Below are 23,511 nucleotides of genomic sequence, written 5' to 3' on the forward strand. Positions count from 1 at the left end.
GATGCGTCGGCGCCGCCTGTGAAGTGGTCGTCACTCGGCCGCGGCGGAGAAATGAGTGGTACTGCAGAGGGATAGAAAATGTTCCACGTGTTCGTCCGGAGTAAACTATGCCATCGGACGAAAAGGCTAAAGCATTTCCGAAACGAATAACATAGCTTAACTCTACACACCGTCCATTAAACACAGTGGCGGACGACCACGGAAGCAAGGTATGGTCATTGCCATACCTTATTTTTTCTATGGTAGTATATTTCTCTTAATCTTTAGTTTCGATCAGTTAAGTGATGAGCATTTGACAATAGAGAAAAGTAGAAAGAAAAATAGCCCTCCTCAGTGGTTGTAGAAGTGGGCAAGTGGTTTGTTAGTTATACGTCCGCGTGATAAATAGCAAGTTTTGTTGCTTGAAGATTGATTGACTCCGCCATACCTCAATTTTTATCCGTCCTCCGCCACTGATTAAACAACTTCATGATCATCCTCAACTCACTTCTTGGAACAATTCTAAAAACATAGGCTCTCCTCGGAATATTGGGATTTTGCTAAATTTACTGCGAAACACGGTAACATTCGACAACCAGCTTCCTCGGTTCCCAACTGCTAGCTTAGTTCGCGAAATTTTGTCAAGAAGCTGAATCTCCCTCGCAAAAAAGAACAAGAAGAAGCTGAATCCTTATTTGTACATATTTAAATGGTTCTGTAAATTTCTACGCTACGAAGATGTGAAACCACACGAATAGATATCCAGATCCACATTTCAAATCTCGTTTGGGACGGCTCCCCACTGCTCCGGCTCCGCAACTGTAGCGCCCTGTAGTGTTACAGCAGCGTGGAGCCGGAGGAGCAAAAAAAATGCAGCTCTGGCTGGTCCTTCCCCAGCCCATGCAAGGGGGTGTTTGGCAGGGCTACTTATGAGAGGCTCCACTGAAGGAGCCGGAGCTGTTCGCCGGTTTATCTATTTTTTACTAAAAATAGCTCTTCGTACAAAACGTTTGGTAGAATTTCTCCGGAGGAGCCGGAGCTGGAGCCGGGCAGAAATACTTCCAAACAGGGCCAAATGTAGTAAAGAGCCGGAGCTCTTTTTTTCGTCGCTACAGTGGCACAGTAGCGGTTACTGTAGCACATAGCGGGAGCTCCTCCAGCGGAGCCGTCCCAAAGCGGCTCTCAGTCAGCCAGACAGACGCCGTCTTCGGCCTCCTTTTCCTGAACCCGGCCCGGCCCGGCCCAGAAATTGCAATGAAGCGCTCGCGGAGGGCGTCCGACGAGGCAGATCGAACCGTTTCCCGTCTCACCTCGTCGCGTCACTCCCCACGAGCGCCGCCGCCGTTGGGAGCCATGGCGCGGTCCCCGGCCTCCTCCTCCTCGTCCTACACCGACAGCTCGGGGTCCTCCTCGGACTCGGGCTCCTCCTCCTCGGGGAGCGACCGCCGCCGGCGCCACCGCCACCGCAGCAGCCGCCGGAAGGAGGGCGCGTCCTCCTCGTCCTCGTCCGCCCTGAAGGCGCGCAAGGACCGGAGGTCCCGCCACAAGCGGCGCCGGAGGGAGCGGGAGCGGCGGCGGTCCCCGTCCGACGACGATAGCTACAGGTGATCCGATCCCCCCCCCTCCCCTCGCGGGGTTTCCGGACGAAGGGTTGTCTCGCGATCGGATCTGGAAAGTAGGGTTCGTGATCCAGAGACGGGAACAAGGGGAAGCGGCCGGTGATTAGGATTGGTGTTGGATTCTGCGTATGCTGGGATTGATGGAACGAGGATTTGGACTAGGCAGCCACGCTGTTTTGGATGGTTTTGTGCCAGATGTTGGGGTGGATGATATGGCTGGCAAGAGCCTGTGGTTTTGTTGCGCAAATCACCGCACTTGAAAATTTGAGATCCCACGTATCACTAATAATTATTAATGTGTGCAGGAGTACATTTGAAATACTTTTGATACTGCAGCTGAGGCACACTGTGTACTTTAATGATGGTTTCATGATATTAGGTTGATGGAGTCGATTTAGGGGATACTGATTATGAGCGACTACGATAATTTGGTGAACATACCCATTAACTAGTCACCAATTAATATCATGTTTCGCCTGAGCTTCCTGAACGAGCTACTGTTATAGCTGTTTTGTTGTTTTTAGAATTCACAGAAGAAACTTATCCTCTTTGTGCAAACATAAACTTATCTTCTGTGTGCAAACATATGTTTCTTGAGGCTCTCTCCGGTATTGCCATATTGAAGAATCTCTTCCTCATTGCAGCAGCACAAGCTCTTATGACAGCAACCGTGAGGTGTCTGGAAGATCTCGGAAGCATAAGAAGAGCAGCAGGTCAAGAAAGGTACTGGTCTGGCGATTTGTGCTTGATTGATGTTTTCTTTTAGGTTTTCATATGCAGGCATCTAATATGTATTTGGCCTCTCTTTGTATTTCCTCGTGTGACAGTCTAGGGAGAGGGAGCGAAGCAAAGATAGACATCATAAACGAGACAAGAGTAAACACAAAGAGGTAAATTTCCTATTTATTCAGAAACTAATTTTCCTTTTACGATGGTTTAGCATGATATAACTAGCATCTTGGTGAGAGAAGTATATTTTTTTCATTCATACCTCCACACAAGAGGTCCTTATATTTCTTTGTACCTGTTTCTGGGTTGGCTCTTTGACATTGGAGCTGGGGTTCGTGAACGGGTGACAACATGGTGGATTGGTTTGCCGGTTGGTTATTGGTTGGTTGTTTCTGTTCTCTTCAATGCGGGAGCTCTATACAGAAGAAAGAGAGTGGGGGTGGTGATGGTCCTGTTCAGCTTTCCAAGGTATGTGGTACTTCAATTTGCATTCTTCTATGTGTTGTAGTTATCACTTTTAAAACACCTTTTATTTCTTCGATCAGTTTCTTGGACGCGATAAAGAAAAGGAAGAAGGGGCCCAAAGGAGTGCAATCTCTGGTAAAAAGGTGAGGAAAAGAATAAAAATGAAGGTGCTGTTTCTCTTATGAAAGAATCCTTGCATTTGACCTCTTCATTTGTGTAGATAATGATGAAGCTTGAGAAGACCAAGGAAGATAAGGCAGCAGAGAGCAAACGCAATGAACTGTTGAAGTTCCTGAATGCCAGCTATGATTAGCAGTTTGGTGGAAGTCGTGACGTGGAAGTACAGAATGCCCTTCTGGTTGTCTTCGCGCTGGTGCTTTTGGTGATACTCGTAAGCGTTTTTTGTTTGGGTTTGTTTCTTGTTCGTCACTTGACCACCAAGGTTTTGTTGGTGCCTATCGTAACTAGTGACTGAATGGTGATCTACTGTAACTGTTCCAGATTGGGGTTTTAATGTGACTGGAATCCCATGTTATCACTTAGAATTTCCATTTTTTTTCTTTTCGGTGGTTGCTATTTTTTTTTTGAGGTCATACTGTTTCCATTGTTGTGGCAGCTTATTACTGCTGACAATGAGGCTTCGGTGCCAAAGGGAACCGTTGTCGATTCGTGAATTTTTTTGCTCATTTAGCCTGCCTTGCATATACAACCATTTTGACTGGAGGGCCACTCGTTGGCCATAAATGCTGCGCATGGTCAAACTTATAGTTGGCATTGGTTCAATTGAGCCATACAACATTAATTAGTTTTGAGATTACAAACACCGTTAAATTTCAATATAAATGGATTTGTTTATGTGGAATTGCTGTGTTAAAGAATTTTTTTTGTTACGTGGACATCGCCGGTACATATCCTGGCTTGAGCTATACAATGCGCCGGTACATATCTGTTGTTTGGTTTGCTGACTGCAGTGATAGGATGATCTTGAGCTGGGTGGAGTTACCGCTGCCCCCTGCCTATGGGGTTTGCCAACAATGGCCCACCACCATGCTTGTTCCTTGCCCTCTCCATAGAAGAAAATCAATCGTTGTGTTCAGTTTGGCTTTGACATTTGATGATGATCTGGGACACGATTCCAAGATGGAATTGAGCTCGATCTGGAAAAGAGGAGGATGATTAGAGCCTGATGATGATTAGGGGACATGCTCACAGACGCTTAGAGCATGGTAGACTTTCAGGCCTCAGGTGGCGTAAGCCCTGTGAGCAAGCCCTTCATCCTTCATGTGCTTAATTAGTGTTACGATATATGATCAGTTGATCATTAGGAGTAGTATAATCACAGACTTCGACGATGTGATGCTCGGGTCACTCTTGACCCAGAGCGACTCCGGCGAACTGGCGGTGACCCGGGTGCGGGTCCTAGCGCCGCACCACCGGCGTCTCCTCCACTGGCCATGGCGGACATCGGTCCTCCACCCCCTGCACCGGCGCCACCGCACCGGCCCTCGCTGACCCGTGGGGAGGGGTGGGCTCGCCCGCCTTCACCGTCGCCTGAGCGGGCGGCCGAGCGGTTGCGGGCTTCTGAGACGCAGCAACCGCTCCGCCCCCTCCGCTACTGCCCACGCCATGGGTGGGGGCTGTGCCCAGCTCGGACGCCGGCCGCTCCTCCTGAACCGCTGCCACCTGCATCTGGATCGGGTGACCCCACCGCCGGCGACGACATCCCACAGCCACCCCCGACGCGCCCTTCTGACGAAGCCGGGCCCTCGGGCACATCTTCACCGCCGCCTTTGCTCAGCCCGAGCGGCAACCGGGTCATCCGCCGTTTGGCGCATCACCTCTCGCCCCGCCCACGGCCGCCGGGATCTTGGGCTATGACGGCACACATGCCCGAGGGAGAAGGTGACCGCGAGCGCTCGCGTTCACCCCCTCGTCGCCGCCTCTGAGACACCCGGGCGGCGCGGATCCAGGTGGCGCGGCGGCGCAGCGCACCGCCCCCGGGCGGCGCAACCCCGCACGGCCCCCGGGCGGCGCAACCCCGCGCGGCGCGGCGGCGCAGCGCGCTGCCCCCGGGCGGCGCGGCGGTGCCGTCCCCAGGCGGTGCTGTCCCCGGGCGGTGCAGCCCCCGGGCGGCGCGTTCCCCGGCGCGCGGAGGCGCATGCCCCGCAGGAGCGGCGGCTGGTGGTGGACGGGCTGAGCGGTTAGGGTTTGGAACCCTAACCGCTCGGTTTTTCTTTTATGGCGGTTTTCACCGCACTGGGCCGCCGCCTCCTCGACAGGCCGGGCTGCGCTGGCCGCGCGCGCCTGCGGGCCGCGCTGGCCGCGCGCGCCTGCGGGCCGCGCTGGCCGCGCGCGCCTGCGGGCCACGCTGGCCGCGCTGGCCGCGCCAGGCCGGGCCACGCTGGCCGCGCTGGCCGGTCGCCGCGCGTACGTTGGGCCGCCCGCTCGCTGGGCTGTTTTCCGCGCGCTGGGCTGCCTAGATGGACTTAGTTTCAAATGTTATTTAACCTTTTCTAATTTCCAGCAATTAGAGTTGATGATGTTTAGGGATTTAAATGTTAATTTTAACCCTCAGCTTATGACTTTTCAAGTAGCATATTGTGTTAGGAATTTTCCAAGGTTTTATAACTTGGAAAATATGTCAATGAATATTTTCTTCAATATTCCATATATTGACATTTGTTTTATTTGCATTCCTTCCAATGCATATTCAAAAATTTAATTCATCTTAATTAAATCCAAGTGATTTAATACGAGCAAGAATATAAATTTATTTAGTCCTTACACAATTGATGCCACATTATTCAGAGAATTAAGTTACCATGTGTTCTTAATTTTTTCTGAATACTATATAAGCTGCATCACTAACCTTGCCATGACAATTTTTGACCTCTTGCATTATTTGCAATTGAGATCTTATATTATCGTTATTTCATGCAAAATGGCATTTTATTCACCTCAATTGGGTTATTTCTTATAACTCAATACGAGCAAGCATACAATATGTTATGCCACTACACATACTACAACACACCCATGATGATTTCCTAAACAGAAAATCTCTGGTTGCTTGTGTAGGATCAATGGCCAAAGAGTTTGAAGAACTCGCTCTCGATGGACATAACTATCCTACTTGGGCACTGGATATCAAGATCAGCCTTGCCTCAAAGAACATTCTGAGTGCATTGCTACCTCCTGCAGAGAGGACTGAGCCACTGCATGATGCTTACAAGTACAACGCATTGTACATTCTTAGGCATCACCTCCATCCTGATCTGAAAGCAGAATACGTGATGGAAGAAGAGCCAAATGTACTATGGTTATCCCTTAAAGACAGGTACGAGCAACAGAAGGCTGTAATCTTACCTGAGGCGAATCATGACTGGACTCATATTCGTCTCCAGTACTACAAGTCCATAGGTGATTACAACCATGCTATTCATAAAATCTGTGCTCGTTTGCGTTTTTTGGCAAGGAACCTTCAGATGCGGATAAGATTGAAAAGACACTCCAAACTATGCTCCCATCTAATAGGGTCTTGCAACATCAATACCGTACTCGCAATTATCAGACTTACTCTGAACTCATACATGATCTGCTTCAGGCAGAAAAGCACGATGAGCTTACAATGAAAAATCATAAGCAACGTCGTGTTGGGGCTGCCCCTATGCCTGAAATACATCATGCTATGAAAGATGAGAAGAAAGGGAATGGCTTCAAAAACCATTCCAAATTTTCTGATAATTCAAAGAAGCGCAAACGCAACAAGCGTAAGGGTAAGAAAAACACAAAGGCTCCAAGGAAAGACACTAGTACTTCCAAGGATGAGAAGTGTATGAAGTGTGGATGCTACAACCATCCCACCAACAAGTGTCGCACTCCTCGCCACTTAGTGGCTCTGTACCAGCAAGCTCTCAAAGGCAAGGCTGCAGAAGGACAGGAATACGAAGCTCACTTCGCCACTCCATCAAACTTGAAGGCTGATATTGGAAATCCAAGCATGAGTCAAAAGGAACCATGCACTTCCAACCTTCCACTCCTGACCTACACTGCGCCAATGGATATAGACAATGTCATCGTCGACTATAGTTTGGATGACGCCTTTGGAGACCTCAACTAGGATCCATAAGAGATCAGCTCTCTATTGTTCATGTGTGTGTATGGGACATATGTATTGTAATAAGTCTCGAGACATCAACTATAAGTGTGTGTACACTTCATACTCTATTGTATTATTATGTATGTAATTCTATGTATAATTAATTGAATTCTTATAATTCTTAAATTATCTAGATTTGCGGGAGTCAATCCGATGGAGGAAGAATTGTGCCTAGTAGATAGTTGTACCACTAACTCTATACTTAGGGAAACAAAATATTTCCAAACTCTCACTAAGAGAACAGGAAATGTTTTGACAATCGCTGGACGCGATGCAACAATAGTTGGTTCTGGACGAGCCACTATTACGCTCCCTATGGGTACACAAGTTACAATTGAGGATGCTTTATTGTATCCTGATTCAACTCGTACCTTATTGAGTTTCCGAGATATTCGGAAATGTGGTTTACATATTTCTACACATACAGAAAATAATGAGGAATTTCTTCTCATTACCAAACCTTCTGAATATGGCTCTAACGTTCTGGAGAAAATACTTTCGTTTCCATCTGGATTGTACTACACATCCATAAAACCTGTACCTCATGTTACGTACAAGGTGATTTTTCAGAATGTTGACGCATTCAAGACTTGGCATGCACGCCTTGGCCATCCTGGAATAGGGATGTTACGGAAAATCACAGGTAATTGCATTGGTCATGATTTAAAGTCTGCTAAATTTCCTAAACCTTCTGATTTTATATGTACATCTTGTGCAACGGGAAAGCTAATCTTAAAACCATCTCCGCTTAAGATTCATGCTGAGCCACTTAAATTCCTTGAACGCATTCAAGGCGACATTTGTGGCCCCATACAACCATTGTCTGGACCGTTCAGATATTTCATGGTTTTGATTGACGCATCTACACGATGGTCACACGTGTGTCTCTTATCCACACGAAACCATGCCTTCGCTAAAATCATGATGCAAGTCATTCGATTGAAAGCATCTTATCCTGAACATCAAATCCAGAAGATCCGCCTGGATAATGCGGCTGAATTCGCTTCTCGAGCATTCAATGATTATTGTATGGCCCAAGGAATACACGTTGAACATTCAGTACCTTATGTACATACTCAAAATGGTTTAGCTGAATCTCTTATTAAGAGAATCAAACTCATTGCAAGACCTTTACTTCATGAATGCAATTTACCTACTTCTTGTTGGGGTCACGCAGTTTTACATGCTGCTGATCTCATTCAACTTCGCCCAACTGCATATCATAGCACTTCACCGTTGCACCTAGTGCGAGGCAACCCCCCAAGTATTTCCCATCTTCGGAAATTTGGATGTGCGGTGTATACCCCTATTTCACCGCCTCAACGAACAGCTATGGGACCTCATAGGAAATTGGGTATCTATGTGGGATACCAATCCCCATCGATAATCAAATACCTAGAACCCCTAATCGGTGATTTATTCACAGCCCGGTTCGCTGATTGCATCTTTAATGAAGACCATTTCCCGGCATTAGGGGGAGAATTTAAGTATCCTAACGAATGCCAGGAAATCAATTGGGATGACAAATCCATCCTATACTCAGACCCTCGTACTCAGGAAACTGAACTTCAAGTTCAGAAAATTATAGAATTGCAACACTTTGCTAACAATCTGCCTGATGCGTTTACTGACTATAATGGTGTCACAAAATGCTTGAATCCTGCTATCAATGCGCGTAGCCGAGTGGAGGTACCTCGAAAAACCATTCAACCCCCTTCTCAACCGATTAGGGGGAGGGCTGCTAAGCGGGATAATGCTTCTAATAAGCGACAAAGGAAAGGGAGGAACACACGATTCTCTAAATCAGTAAACGAAAGTCAACTTCCGGTTGATGGACACCGAGTGGATACAGTACATCCACAAACCAGCACTATAGTGCACGATTCAGATGTTGCTGGCACATCGGAACACCCTGAACCCATTCTTCCTATAAATCAAGAAGAATTACGCGGGGTACAAGAAATTTCCATTAATTATACTAGTTCTGGAGAACTATATGATCGTAAGAATACGGTCGTCAACGCATGTTTTTCATCAATCATAGCCAATAACCTTCTATCTGATCTAGATCCTAAATCCATGGTAGAGTGTCAACAACGCTCGGACTGGAACAAATGGAAGGAAGCAATTAACTCCGAATTATCCTCACTAGCGAAAAGACAGGTATTCACCTCAGTGATACCTATACCTCATAAAGTTCATCCTGTTGGATTCAAATGGGTTTTCACTCGGAAACGAAATGAAAATAATGAGGTTGTGAGGTATAAAGCGAGATTAGTTGCGCAAGGGTTTACTCAAAGGCCCGGCATTGATTACAATGAGACATACTCTCCCGTTATGAATGGAATAACTTTCCGATATTTAATATCATTGGCAGTACAAAAACGTCTATTTTTGCAATTGATGGACGTCGTGACCGCATATCTTTATGGGTCACTAGATTCGGACATCTACATGAAAGTTCCTGATGGAATATCTGTACCGAATAATGGCAAAAATCGTAACTTGTTTTGTGTTAAACTTAACAAATCTCTCTACGGCTTAAAACAGTCTGGGAGAATGTGGTACAATCGACTTAAAGAATTCCTTATGGATAAGGGTTATTCTAACAGTGATGATTGCCCATGTGTATTCATTAGGAAATCTTCTACAGGCTTCTGTATTATATCAGTTTATGTAGATGATTTAAATATCATTGGTCATAAACGTGATATTGATGAAGCATGTAATCTTCTAAAAACAGAATTTGAAATGAAGGATTTGGGTAAAACCAAATTTTGCTTGGGTTTGCAACTTGAGCACCTTCAAACGGGAATTCTCATTCACCAATCTGCATATGTCCAGAAAGTATTGAGTAAATTCAATATGACCAATGCATATCCGTCCAAAACTCCGATGATCGTTCGGTCTCTTGAGAAGGATAAAGATCCTTTCCGACCATGTGAAGATGGAGAAGAGGTTTTAGGTCCTGAATACCCATACCTCAGTGCAATTGGAGCACTTATGTATCTAGCAAACAATACCAGACCCGATATTGCATTTGCAGTAAATCTACTTGCTAGACACAGTGCCGCTCCTACTAAACGCCATTGGAATGGTATTAAGAATATTCTCCGATATCTCCAAGGCACGGCAGATCTTGGTCTATTTTACGAAAGAAATCAGGATCCTAGCCTCGTGGGATATACAGATGCAGGATATCTTTCAGATCCACATAATGCAAGATCACAAACAGGATATGTATTTCTACACGGTGGAACTGCTATGTCGTGGAAGTCTTCTAAACAGACTCTGATAGCAACGTCCACTAATCACTCAGAGATCATTGCACTATATGAAGCCTCACGTGAATGTGTATGGCTAAGAAGGGTGATTAATCATATACAATCATCTTGTGGAATTCAACCCATTGAATTACCCACCATTATCTACGAAGATAATGCAGCTTGTGTTGCACAGATGCAACAAGGTTATATCAAGAGTGATGCTACAAAGCATATCTCTCCTAAGCTATTTTACCCTCACCAACTCCAACAAAGTGGTGAGATAAATGTCATGCAAGCTAAGTCTTGTGATAACCTCGCAGACTTATTCACTAAATCGCTACCTTATTCTACATTTAACAAATGTGTTAAGGGCATTGGTATACGCCGACTTAGAGATTTGCTTGCATTAGGGGGAGCATCTCTTTGATTTAACTATTCTTACACATCACATTGTACTCTTTTCCTATATGAGTTTTTCTTACATAGTTTTTCTCATATTAGGTTTTTAATGAGGCAATGTCAACACAAGTAAATATCTATCTCTTGTTTTTCCCTTCAGGGATTTTCAATAGAGATACCAAGGATATATACTGTTCTTTTCTCCAAAATTTTTCCCACTGGGTTTTCTGGAGTTTTACGCAGTATATATATATATATATAGATATATATTGTAAGCCTTTATTTCACAGGATCTCTAAAGATTATACATGGTGGACAACTGCTCAAGTGGGAGTGTTACGATATATGATCAGTTGATCATTAGGAGTAGTATAATCACAGACGTTGATTACGGCGGTTGCCTAATCAATGGTCATGATCATCTTTGAACAGACATCTCCTCCACCCCTCCACCCCTTCATGCATGTATAAATAACAGTGATCAATGAATAAAGAAGTACTTTTCTGCCTCACAATTACTTCTGTAATTTAGTTCTAAACAATTAGTTCTCCAGGGTACTCTCTCAACAAAATTTTCTCTTGTATTTCTTTTTTTTTACTTTTCGTACCTTTATTATTTAATTAGTTCATCGCCTTCCATAGTGTTAAACATGACCAAGTCGTGAGCCTTTCAGGCTGAGGGTTTGTTCTGATTACAAACTGGCCTCTTATGTGATACAAAGGTAGTCACAGTAGTGAAATCCTGTCTGCTCAATTGCAGATGTCAAGAGGGAAAAAAAAAGGGTATGGTTCAGACCAAATTTCACTCTAGACTCAAACAGGTTCTATAGGTTCGTGTTGTGCTCTAGGCAATTCATGCTTTCGTTTTGTCATGTCATGCGAATGCTATTAGAGGATCTTAGCAGGTTAGAGGTCTGGACCAGAACCATCGGAGCCAAATAGGTTAGCTACATCATTCATCAATTTGTAAGAGAAGAATATGATCAATAATAACATTTCATACCAACTGTGCCTAATTCAATTCATACCGAGTAACAAGTTCAGTTTGATCAATGGTAATTAAAGTAATACACCTCCTATGTTTCAATTCCTGGTATTTTCGATTATTTCAAGCTGACATATCAATGTTGTAGATGTTCTCTAATGTTACAGATGTTATTATCAAGTGCTACAAATTTTCTCTTTGATGTTGCAGATGAATAGAATATGAAACATAATAATGCAGCTCCAACCCCCGGCCGTTAATGTTGAAGACATCATTCTTCAATGTTTCAAATGTTGAGTTTTGATATTGCAACCCGTTGTCTAGAAATTATTAGATTTTAGGGACCTAAAATATAGCAAATATCTTAAGATAATTTTATGATGGTGACGCCTGGAAATATGAATTAACCTCACAATAAACATTATGCCAGGCATTTTCATTAACCACACGTATTTCTATTTATCCATATTATTAACATCAATCTTCCTACTTTCAGCCTACTCAGCAGCACATGAGGAATAGGCTTATATGGCACAATGGCTTTGGAAGTTGAAGGCTGGGCTCCAGAAAAACTAAATCTTCTTGCAATCCGCGTGCCACCTGTCTCACCAAGTGATCAAGCCTTCACAAAAGGTAGACTTTTTGAGCACAATTGGCTCAAAAGCAGAGTCCCAGGATCTCTTGACACCCTTTGGCAGAGGAAGCTCATGCACATAAGGTGGCTTCAATGCAGAGATCAGAGGTAAAACCATCCTGCAGAGATTAGCAAACATCACATGCTCTTGAGGAATTTGCTCTGATTCTCCGTGCAGCTTACCCTTCTCACACGCTGCCTTAGCTTCCTTAACCAAGAATCCCAACAATCTCTTCTTCTCAGCCCTAACTTGATGAGCTTCGGAAATTTTCTCATAGGTTCTCATGCAATAAACCTTAGATTTGAAAGGAGATCAGAAGATTAGTTTTGGGGAAATGGTGGGGGGAGGAGAGAAGGGGTAGGCGGAGGGGGGCACTAACCAGAGACGGAGCCAGGCGGCGAGCGGCGGCTTCCGAAGCGGAGAAGGAGGCGAGGCCGAGGAGGCGGCAGGCCGCGAGGCGAGCGACCGGCGTCAGCATGGTGGCGTGGCCAGCGGGGGAGGCGACGGGAGCGGGTGGTGGTGGAGGTGGATGTCTCGGCGCGCTCCAGTGCAGATGGACTCTGCTGGCGGCGGGTGTCGAAGATGGACTCCGCCGGCTCGATCCGCCCGCGGCTCGCGCACCGGCATCGCGGCGGCGGAGGGGGGTGCCGAGCGCCGGGGGCTGCGGCTCGCGCCCCGGCGTCGCAGCGGAGGAGGGAGGTGCCGAGTGCGCAGCGCAGGAGTCGGTGGACAGAAAGGAGAGACGGAGAGGAGAGGGCGGGCGGCAGGGCATCGCGAGGGGGAGCGCGGCGGGGGGCAGAGTGAGGGTGGGAGGCGGGTCGGGGAGGATGGGGGAGCGCGGGGGTGAGAGGCGTAGATCGTACGGGAAGACTATCGGACGGTTCAGGTTCGTTCGACGACGTACCTACAAAACGAAGGGGGCGACGTACTCCCTCACTGTCAAAGTATTTGTCGCCATTAATTTTTTTAACTTTAACTATTTATTTTATTTAAAAATTTATATAAATTTCATCTACTTTATTTGTAATATATTTTTTATAATAAATTTTTGAATAAGATAAATGGTCAAAGTTGTAAGAAAAAATCGACGACGATAAATATTTTAATACGGAGAGAAGTACGTGCCACGGGGTTAGAAGGATAGAAAATTTTGTCACCCTTAATTTCTTTTTAGTGGTATAAGTATAATCTCTTTTTGGTAGTAAAAGTATAAGCAGAGATTTGTTGGATTGCTATTATACCTTCTGTCGCTGCGCGGCCGCAGGACTCCGGACCAATTTTAGCTTATGGGCCAAAGTTTGGGCCTTTTGGGCCCAGCTCGAGATTGTACGGCGCCCGAGGCCCAAGCTCACAGCAAACCCTAGACCGTCCGTCCCTTCACTCTACAAATTGCAAAGCAGCCAGCCACCTCCCGCCTCAACGCCGCCGTCTGGTCAGACGCCAACGCCGCCGGGTGGATGCTCTTAGCTCTCGTTCGTGACGCCCTCTGCGAAGCCCGGCTGTCCCGATTCTATTCTCTCGCTCTCTTCTGCTCTGGTTTCTTCCAGTTCGATGCTCTCGCTCGCTTTCTGTTCTGGTCCAGCGTTTGCTTGGTTTTCGGGTTTTGTTTGCCGACGGATCGACTGTTCTCCGATGATGATGTAAAAATTACTTTCGTTCTTCTGAAGTTCACAATGTGGAAGAACAATTTGGAGACCTGAACTGAGGGGATTCTTTCTCGATCTGCATTTTTTTTATTGATTTGGAAGGATCTGAGCTCTTAGGAGATCCCGATGAAGATGTGATGTTAAAGTAGTGGCCTGATTTACATCGTTGATGAGCCGTATTATTATCACGCAGAGGGATCTGAACAATCTTCCAGATTCATTATGGTGATTATAGTTTTCTCTTCTCATAAAATATCTTTTTTTTGCCTTTTCCACCCGATGAATGCACATGATTTTAAGTTTCAGCCTTGTCTGAAAAACTATCAATCTGTTGATACTCTTCATATCCATGTCTGAGGGTACTCATGCTTGCTTTTCCTACTTCAGTTAACTTAACGAGTGTTTAATCTGTCGATAGGTTTTAGTCCGTCTCTGCTGATGACCAAAATGCATACTTTCGTTCTTCTGATGCGCTTTTCTCATGGCGCGGTGCGGAACACTCGAGACCTGAACTGAAGAGACTTAACGATTATTACTGCTGCATCTGATATTATAGATTAACGAAATCCAAAATGTTTTTTTATTTGTTTTGGTTTGTTGCTTCACGACTGGAAGAATGGCCTGATTTTCTATTGTCTGGTCACTCTGTAGAGGGAAGCATAGATTGAACACGAAGCCAGAATTAAACAGCATGATGCTTATTTCTCTGCATCCGTGTTACCTGTCTCCTGGCACAATCCAAAGCACAAAATTTTGCTTTTGCTTTCTTCCCTTTTTGAATCTTTTATGTTTGTTTTAATTTTAAATTAAATACCAAATCTAACTGAGCTGATGACTGGACTGATAATGATCATGAATTAATTCTTAAGCTTTTGGAAATTGTAAGTTGTCCATGTAGAACTAATGCAAAAATAAATAATTTTAGTAATTCATGGAGTCGGTCATGAATTCAAACAAACGACATTGGTGGATTATGAACGGATTGCAAATGGGTGCAGTTGATTTCCTCTTTCAAGAACTCCCAAAAGGTCTGGGTCCGGTGATAGAAGCTGCCATTTTGAACAGTTATCTGTCCTTGACGAGTTAATCTGCAGGGAGAAACCAATTCCTCTGATCAGTGAATCATGTACCAAACCTGTGCCTATGGTACAAGAACATTTTCAAGAAACTTGCTCAAGCGAAACACGCGAAAAATGGCCGGTATTCAGTAGGAGGTGCTGCGTGGGCCGGGCCGGAGGGAGGAAGCCGACAAAGGGGTTGCAGCTGATGTTTGACTACCATGATCACACATGAAAATCACTGTTCACTTACATGGCCATTTAGCCCATGTACACGCAATATAAATGCTAAACAGTGGTCAGCCATGTCCATTTAATCAGCCGTTTACCCTATTTAATAACCGTTTAATCCGTTTAAATAGTCTTTTAGTCCGAATAAATTGCTAAACAGTAGGCGACCGACTGTTTAGCGTTTAACACTGATGAAAATACATCAATGTCAATACCGGTTGCATGCACATGGCAACACCGGCCACCAGCATTGCACCGTAGAAGCTCACCGGCTGCAGCATACCAATGTGCAATATAAAGCTCAACAGCAAGAAATCAATATGATGCCTTTTGAAAGCATGACAATGAAGATCTCTGCTTCAGGCCAAAAATAGCTGCATTAAACTGTACACATCTGTCAGTGAACTGATCACAGAAACCAGAACTGGTGCTACTTGGCATTTTTTTCCCAAGTAAACGCCTAATTGATAACCAGTTAGTGGTATGTGTCTATTCAGATGAATTGCCTACATTATTCAATGGTTAAAACAGTATACACAACTAGAAACAACTGCTGCTGCTGAAATTTCTGAAACACTGAACCATCACCTGGTTAAGCTCTTTGAGCTCTCCCTGAGATGGCTGTCAAAGTGAAATGACAACAAACCGACAGGCCAAAGTGAAATTGGTAGTGCTATAGAGCTTCTAGATTGCTACCACAAACCTTGAACCAATCAGAGCTAAGAACTAGCAACCTGAAACAATGGCTTTCCTTTCCATGATCTGTATAATAATTATTATCCTGTACACACTTTTGATGCTACAACGAGTCCAACTGGTCGTCAATGTCCTCCTCTGGAAGTTTTTCGATCAACTGCTCCATTGTCTTAATGTATTTGGGCATGTAATGCTCGCCTACCATGGACCTCGCGAGTCGAATCTTACTGTACAAATGTCGAGGTGTCTCGTACAGCGCGAGAACTTCCTCCTGGGCTCCTTGCTCACTTGTGGTTGCTTCTTCTGTTGCTTGCAATCCAACCATGTGTAGTATTCTCCCTGGGGGGTATAGCTGGTGTGGCTCTTGAGCAGGGGTTGATGGCGACAGCTCCTGCTTCTCGTCGGTCAAGGTCTCTAGGAGCTCCATGGCCTCTTCTTTGTCTGTTTCTTTCAGTGCCGATTCCTTTTCCTCCCTGTCAGCATCATCCTCACCTGATTCTTGAAGGTTTAGCTCACCAAGATCGACTGCGACTACCTCAGCAGCAGCTTCCTCAGTAACTTTCACAGTTTTGACATCAGTGTCAGTTTGATTTTCCATGTCCTGTGTTTGTTTAGAAGATTCAACAGTCTGTTTATGTGCAGCAACACAAGACCAGCAAACCAGCGCAGGGCGTTTCTTTACCACAGCATGGGTATCTGCTGAAGGCTTGCTCCCAGCCTGCCAAAAGCCATGAGGAATCGACTCGTAAGTACTAGACATAAGCGATTTCCCATTTCATCTGTTTCAAGAACTAGTGTTTGGAAGATTATACCTCAGAAGTCTGAGATTGCAGCATATCAACATCTACAACCTTAGATCTTGGATCAGAGACGAAGGGCACATGAGATCTGATGAAACTCACAGAACGGTTCACAAAACCTAAGAATCTAGTCTGCTGAATTTGTTTGCGAAGGTCGTGTGCCCAAGATGATGCCATAACCTGCCAGCAACCAGCATTGACCACGATGGTAAATATATGTTTGCCTGTAAAGGCAGAAACTGTTTGCAGAAAGTAATTTTCCTTCTAAGCAACTACAAAACTACTCAATATTGTTCTGGGTTTCGCTTTGCTCAGATACTCAAATCTCAAGATTTAAATTGGCTGAGAGATACCTCTGTCCGAAGCTTAGCAGCAGTAGCTATGCCCAAAGATGGCACTAGGTCATTTCTGTTAACAATGGTGGTAACAAAGTCTTTACCCGACTCAGCCAAGTCCCATGTCATGCAAGCAGCTAAACAGAAATAGTGGAAATATATACATCAAACGAATTATTCAAAAGAGAAAATTTTGAGACAACAGTAATGTTCTGTTTTTGCAGATGTTAGATTCTAGTAAATGAGGCTTCTGGATATAATTCAGAGGAATATGTTCCGCCGAAGCATAGCTCAACATGGCCATCTTAAAATGTTGATTGTCACTATAAATATGATATCGTTATTCCATTTTTTGTCATCCTTTTGTTTTTTACATGAGTATTGCTAGAGCTTTCTCTAAAAAACGAAAAGCATGATTGCAAATGCTGGCAGGTGAACCTAAGCAACCAGTCATTGAAAGTTTTGCGGGAAGATTTCAATATGGCATTTTAGTGATATTGGCAAATGGAAATTAATGATTTTCTCAACTTATGGTGTCCAATGTTAAAATTATCGTTTTTTGCGGTAAAACAACAGTACCTGGCCCAAATGCAATACAAGTGGATGATGACAGCTTTTCATTCTCACGTAGGATGTATGTTAGTATTGTTGCAATCCCAGCTCCCATTGAATGTCCAATGATCTAAATAAAACAAAAAAAGCTGTCATTGAGTTAGTAAAATGAAGAAAGGGTCAGATGCAAGACACATATTCAACATATACCGTCTGTGATAAGTCGAATATAAAGAAATGCAGATAATAGTTCCCTTCTGAAATAAAGCAATCATTAGGATGAAAAATAACTAAAAGAAAAATCAAACAAATTCTTTTTAGGTTCTCTACATGAAAGTGATTGGAGTTGGCATGCACCAATTAGCTAACAAAATTGTAATGACATTGAAATCACACATAAACAAAAAAAAAGTGAATGAAGAAAACAGATACAACACTATTAAGCTATTTGGCATTAATTTCATAGTAGTTAGCTAAAATTCTAACATTTCTGAGTGATGTCCACTAATTCTATCTACTCATGGTAGTCATAACTTTAAGTTCACACATTAGTAGTTTAGGCAATCTATTTCTTAGCATTCTTGCTCAGCACTAGACAATCCTACAAAATCCATTGATGATACTTTACTGCAACCGCACTTCAGTTCGGTTTCGGGGGGGGGGGGGGGGGGGTGTCCACTTGGTTACAACTTGCAGTTCCACCTTTAGCATTCACAACTTAGGTCGCTTTTTTGTGAAATTTGTTTGGTGCAGTGGTAAGCATCTATTGTAAATTGCATATGAAGTAATGAAATCAATACAGTATTATAGAATCGTCACTCACTTGTTTGTTAATGTATTCCAATTAGTAGATAATGAGGAAATCCGTAGTCGAATGATAAATTAAAAGAGCTAGGCTATCAATATTCAATAGCATGAGTATTTGATTGATGCAGGAATGGTTAAACATCAAAAGATCACCTGAACAGATGCTCGCAAGAACTGAAAGAAGTTACCTTGACCTCGTAGTCTGGGCTTTGCTCCATTGCTTTACTTAGGCAAGGAATGGCTCGTTTTGCAATCCATCGAGCTGCTGCAACCATTCCACAATGGGCATAGCCCAACACCACGTTGGAGACGCGACCTTCTTGGACAACTACATGATGAAATGGAACCTCTGCACCAGTTGCCGCTGTCAGCCGCTCCTTAACACTGATAGCCCCCCGAATGAAAAGGAGAAAGCATTTGCTACTTCTGTCGCGAACAACTGTGAAAGCAGGCTTCAAGAGCTGCATGATAGCGGAGAATTTCAGACGGTTGGTTAGTCTTCACTCATATTAGTAGTATGAACAGCAAATTATTGGCTCTATGGGCATCTAAATCTCAGCACATAATTGACAATAGAGAGTTGACTGATACTTACGCACCCTCGCCTTAGATTTCTTTATAAGAACATCGTTCTGTTCATATCCTCCAAACTCCAAAAACACGTTGTATGGCTTCTTCGAGAAATACATGCATAGCTTCAGGTATCCGAGTAGCGCAATCAGCTCCTGCCTTACCTCAGGCCCATCCAGTAGTACAGAATCGCTTCCAGCATACTCATGCTGCAGATTACCCTGAGATGAAACAGTAAACTGATGTCATATCCATGTCAAAATGTAGTCTGTCGAAGTCATGGCTGAAAAAAAATGAGAGATTACAAAAAGGTAAGGCTGATGAGGTGATCAAATTCTGGAAGAAATCTTTTAGCATTTACGATTCTAGAATGTACAATACTTTGAGCAACTAGAGGCAACTAGCATCTTATCCTAAAGTTAGGTATCAGGTCCAAATCTAACCATCGCTTAGCTTTACATCTTTGCAGCCTAAATAAATGAAAGTGGAGTTCAGTTTTTGGGAGAGAAAGTAGGGTTAGTTATTATATATAAAACAGCCCTCTGATTTGAAATCAAGGAATCAAATTTAATAGGTACGCTAAAGTGATTCCACTATATGATGGATCATATTCGTAACCAAATTTATGAACCGGTAGTATATATGGATTCTGAGGTTAAAAGGTAGCATTCCGTCAAAACAGATGTCATCAAACTCATCAGCAACGTAGGAGAGAAGAACAACATGGTGTTTCGCAAAAAAAGAATAGCATGGTGTTCGCAAACTAGGCACGAGTAGTCACGTAACCTCTATGCTAGCTAGGATAACATGCAAGTGTTGAGCAATGACTTGGTCCAAAAATGGAAGCAAGTGTACGGACTTGCCGCGAAACTGAAGCAAAAAGATTTCCATCAACAATATAGAAAAATATTGTTAATTAACCCAGGCTATTTAGTCCCGTGGGGTACTCAGAACAGAGCAGGATCAAATGATTAGCACACGCTATTTTCTTTTAAAAAGGACGCCAATCAAGAAGGGGAACGCAAAGAAACAAGCCCTACTCTACGGCATAAATGGCGACGAAAATCGGAGCAGGAGAAAAGGAATCCTCGCACAGAATGGGCGCTTCTTCTCCATCTTTTCTTGCACGCAAGATCCTTCCTAGGAGATATTTTCCTTTTCGCGGTTTTCAAACGGGATAAGGAAAAATGGAAAAAAAAGCGACAAGCCGACAAGCTAGATTGACCCAGAAAAATACTGCTAGTACCAAGGAAGCAACCAATCACCTCCAAGGGTAGAAAATCTTTTTTAGAAAAAAATCTCGCGCAAGAACACGCCACGAACAAATTGAACATTCCACGGCGCAATGGGGAAGAACGCAGCTGCTAGTACGACGCCGGCGATCGGCAAGGGGACGCACCTGCTGCCGCATGTAGTACTTGATCCCGAAGGCGAGCTCCCCGAGGGCCCACTTGCCGAGCGTCTCCGCCCAGGTGAACCGCACGGTGCGCGCCGCGACGGCGGCGGCGGCGCCCCACCCGTCCGGGGCGCGCTCGGGCCACGGCCGCCCCGCCCGCGCCTGCTCCCTCCTCCGCCGCCACCTCTCCCGGGCCTCCTCCCTCCGCCGCCGCCGCGCCTCCGCGGCGGCCGACACGGCCGACGATATCAGCCGGTCCTCCCGGCCGTCGCCCGCGGCGGCGTCCCCGCAGAGCCGCCCCGACAGGACGAGGTACACCAGCACCGCCGTCCCCGCCGCCGTCGCCATCCCAGCCGCGCCCATCGGCGGCGGCGCGGGCAAGAGCTCGAGCTCGCGCTGGCGCCTGCGCCTGCGCCTGCGCGCGCGCGGGGTTTGCGCCGTGTGTATGTGTGTAGGTGTCGGAGCGAGGAGAAGAGGGGTCGTTGGGGGGAGGGGGGCTGCGTGGGGCGGCTAAATTGGAGGGAGACCGGGAGAAAAAGGACGGATTTGCCCCTGCGGTTTTAACGTTACATTTGACTTCACTTCAGTGTACGTGCTCTTTCTCTGCGCTCGGGCCCATCGGCAGTCAATTGTGATCGGGGTCGGGCTTACGTCTAAGAGGATATTTTAGTAATTCTTCGATTTTCCTTTGATTGTTGGTAAAGTACCAAAAAGCTTTTTCTAAAGAAAAATACGCAGCATTTAGATATTCTTACCTATGGTACAATAGTAGAGTTGGAATTACTGGGATGATGCCTGCTAAATTATCCAACGCTCGAATCACAGCTGTTGCTATGTAGAATGGCACACATCATCTCCATTCCCTGGTTGATTATTTGAGTCAGCATGCTCGATAATCGCTTGACATGCTTTGATTGTTGCCTTCTTCAGCAAGTAATGAGGTTAAGCATGTAGATAATCTTATCTATCTGAAAATTGAGCAAAGTATGGTTGGTTGCAACCTTGCTAGAGTTGTGGGTAGACTAGCCAGCTTTCGAACCTTGCCCTCCGTGCTTCCATACGAAGCGCGGGGAGGGGCTAATCTAGCTCTGGCCCTCCTAGCTTTTGCTCATGATATTGCTTATCATTCTAGCCTCCACGGAGACAACAATAGTTTGGCCGTGAATGATGCCAGTTAAACCATATGATTTGTGATGATGCAATCCCACAGTTCCAAAGAAGCACGTCATTGTTAGGTCAAAAGCACCAAGTCAGATTTAAAACTAAATTTTTTTATTAAAGTGATTTCAACGAAGATTTATTATTTATATTCATAGACAGGTTATTATTTTTTGCATATATTTATATACATTAATATCAAAGGCTCAATTTATGTACATCAATTTTTAACCATTCATTTTGTAATTTTCCACTTTGATTTTGAATGTATGATTTACGACCCATGGGTTGTTGGACTTGAGAGTTACTACGATGAGCCCAAGAAGACATCAGCCTTAAGCGAGGAAGATTGTAGCCTTCCTTAGCTGCCTTCCAGCTTAGGTGCAGTTGAACCATTTGAACCTTGGACTCGGTCTCAGCATTCTTATTTTACCCCCTTCCAAATGCCCACCAAACATAAGCTTACCCTTTTAATATTCGGGCGAGGGCATTCTGGTCCATCCAAACGGCAGGACGAAGCAGCAGGCGCCTTTGCCAAGCTGGAATCAGCCCCTGCCGGGGGAGAACATGGGAGAGCATATATATATATATGCATGAAAGCGCCCTCTGCCCCCCAAACGTGGGCCCCACGTCCCGGGCAGGCCCGTCCCTTTTAGTTTAACGTGGAAACGTCTCCTAATCCAGCAGGCACCATCGAGCCGCGATGGGGTGAAAGGAATGGCTGCTCTGGGATGTGGATGGAGGAATCATGTTTATCCCTCGGGTATCTCGGCGATTTTATGCCTGGATATTCCGTGCTCGCGGGACTGGATTTCGAGCCCGCCATGATCATCCAGAGTTTGCGGTTGATCGGCACGCGAAGCTCTTGGCGCCGTCGCCTTGCTTGTGCGCAGAAGGCTCTGATTAACTCGAAAAGGAAAGCATGCACGTTCAAACAGCATACAATTCATCCACATTCTTCATTATCAGGTACGTGCTCGACAAGCTTCATCCAGTCCTTCCAAACTATAACGATCCACATACATCGTATATACTACTAGTCTATAGCGCAAGGGCCGACTTAACCTAAGAAATTGGATAACGCCATGACCGGCAGCCGCAGAAGATCCTGGCGCGAAATCGACATATTCCACCCCCACCGTTGGGCCTTGGGCGCACAAAGTATCATGACATCCATCCATGCCGCGCCCCAAACTGACCAGTGGGCCCCGCCGCACCGGTCCGCGGGCCCTGCCAGGTCAACGCCCGCAGGCCTGCGCACGAGTGGGGGGCACACGGGGGCCGTGGGGCCCGCGTACCAGTGTACCACCAGCTACGGCAGCAGTGGTGGCAATAATGTCACTCCTCCGAATTGATGTACTCAATTCTTTTTATTTATTTTTTTTGGGACGTTGATGTACTTAAATGAAATGATCATTCGTGTGATCCTTTTTATCTGGCTGGTCATCACGTAAAGCAAAGCAAAAAAAAAAAGCAGCTGGGGACATCAGCGGAGACATGAAGGCGTGCGCGCATGCACGCCGTGCCTGGCCTGGCGTGGTGACATGACATCACGTCCCGGACGAGCCTGGCGACGGCGACGGCCATGATTGATCCCTTGCGCCGGCCAACTATGGGAGCCGCCGCCGTGTGTCTCCTCCCCCTCTGCTTTCCGGCCTCTCGCGTGGAGGGACGGGGCCGACGCCGCAGCGGCGGGGCACGGTGGTCCTCCATGCCGCTCTCGATCGACTGCGCACGCACGTCCGCCCACAACGGCTCGCCGCCGGCCGCACGCCGCACGGGACGCCGGCCTGTTGCTGTCCCTCCACTGCCAGCGGCGGCTGCATGCACGTACGGCGCGCATTTTCTTTCTTTCCCCGCGGCCCATCGATTCGATTGGCCGCACCTAGCTAGCGGGCTCTGCTCGGGGCCTGGAATTCCGGGCGGGCGCCCCGCCTGTCAAGCTCCTCCTGCGCCGCCGTACGTGCCGGTGCCGGGCGGCCAGCCAGCCTATGGAGTGGCGCCGGCGACCATCTGCCGGCCCCGC

At 45.7% G+C, this 23,511-nt stretch overlaps 3 protein-coding genes and 3 non-coding genes across 8 annotated transcripts; 4 read left to right on the top strand and 2 right to left on the bottom strand.

Moving 5' to 3' along the window:
• The first annotated feature begins 1,223 nt into the window (after positions 1-1,223).
• LOC112887198 (DNA topoisomerase 1) lies at positions 1,224-3,354 on the top strand. Of its 2 annotated transcripts, XM_025953324.1 has the most exons (6): positions 1,236-1,583; positions 2,243-2,321; positions 2,426-2,488; positions 2,751-2,795; positions 2,873-2,935; positions 3,013-3,354. In XM_025953324.1, exons 1-6 carry the CDS (start codon positions 1,333-1,335, stop codon positions 3,103-3,105), a joined length of 594 nt encoding a protein of 197 aa, XP_025809109.1. In that variant the 5' UTR covers positions 1,236-1,332; the 3' UTR covers positions 3,106-3,354. The 2 variants fall into 2 exon arrangements, 1 of the variants encoding a protein (XP_025809109.1); XR_003227526.1 differs by lacking the exon at positions 3,013-3,354 and having other exon boundaries at positions 1,224-1,583; positions 2,654-2,795; positions 2,873-2,928.
• Positions 3,355-3,368: 14 nt separating this feature from the next.
• On the bottom strand, positions 3,369-13,076 carry LOC112887197 (myc-associated zinc finger protein-like). Of its 2 annotated transcripts, XM_025953323.1 has the most exons (3): positions 12,616-13,076; positions 12,419-12,530; positions 3,369-3,949 (listed from the first exon to the last, which is right to left on the bottom strand). In XM_025953323.1, the coding sequence occupies exons 1-3, from the start codon at positions 13,006-13,008 to the stop codon at positions 3,873-3,875; spliced, it is 582 nt and encodes a 193-aa protein (XP_025809108.1). In that variant the 5' UTR covers positions 13,009-13,076; the 3' UTR covers positions 3,369-3,872. The 2 variants fall into 2 exon arrangements, with proteins under 2 accessions (XP_025809108.1, XP_025809107.1); XM_025953322.1 differs by lacking the exon at positions 3,369-3,949 and having other exon boundaries at positions 11,983-12,530; positions 12,616-13,074.
• A 785-nt stretch (positions 13,077-13,861) lies between these two features.
• Positions 13,862-13,947, top strand: LOC112888246. The gene has a single exon (XR_003227783.1). It is a non-coding gene; the product is annotated as a small nucleolar RNA Z159/U59 (small nucleolar RNA).
• Positions 13,948-14,310: 363 nt separating this feature from the next.
• LOC112888247 lies at positions 14,311-14,404 on the top strand. Its single transcript, XR_003227784.1, has one exon. It is a non-coding gene; the product is annotated as a small nucleolar RNA Z159/U59 (small nucleolar RNA).
• A 74-nt stretch (positions 14,405-14,478) lies between these two features.
• Positions 14,479-14,621, top strand: LOC112888211. Its single transcript, XR_003227754.1, has one exon. It is a non-coding gene; the product is annotated as a small nucleolar RNA snoR137 (small nucleolar RNA).
• Positions 14,622-15,522: 901 nt separating this feature from the next.
• Positions 15,523-20,690, bottom strand: LOC112887792. Its single transcript, XM_025954062.1, has 7 exons — positions 20,331-20,690; positions 18,961-19,152; positions 18,550-18,822; positions 17,582-17,684; positions 17,021-17,139; positions 16,680-16,847; positions 15,523-16,585 (listed from the first exon to the last, which is right to left on the bottom strand). The coding sequence occupies exons 1-7, from the start codon at positions 20,688-20,690 to the stop codon at positions 15,971-15,973; spliced, it is 1,830 nt and encodes a 609-aa protein (XP_025809847.1). The 3' UTR covers positions 15,523-15,970.
• Positions 20,691-23,511: the final 2,821 nt, after the last annotated feature.

Source organism: Panicum hallii, chromosome 3 (assembly GCF_002211085.1).
Source record: "Panicum hallii strain FIL2 chromosome 3, PHallii_v3.1, whole genome shotgun sequence".
Classification (NCBI taxonomy): domain Eukaryota; kingdom Viridiplantae; phylum Streptophyta; class Magnoliopsida; order Poales; family Poaceae; genus Panicum; species Panicum hallii.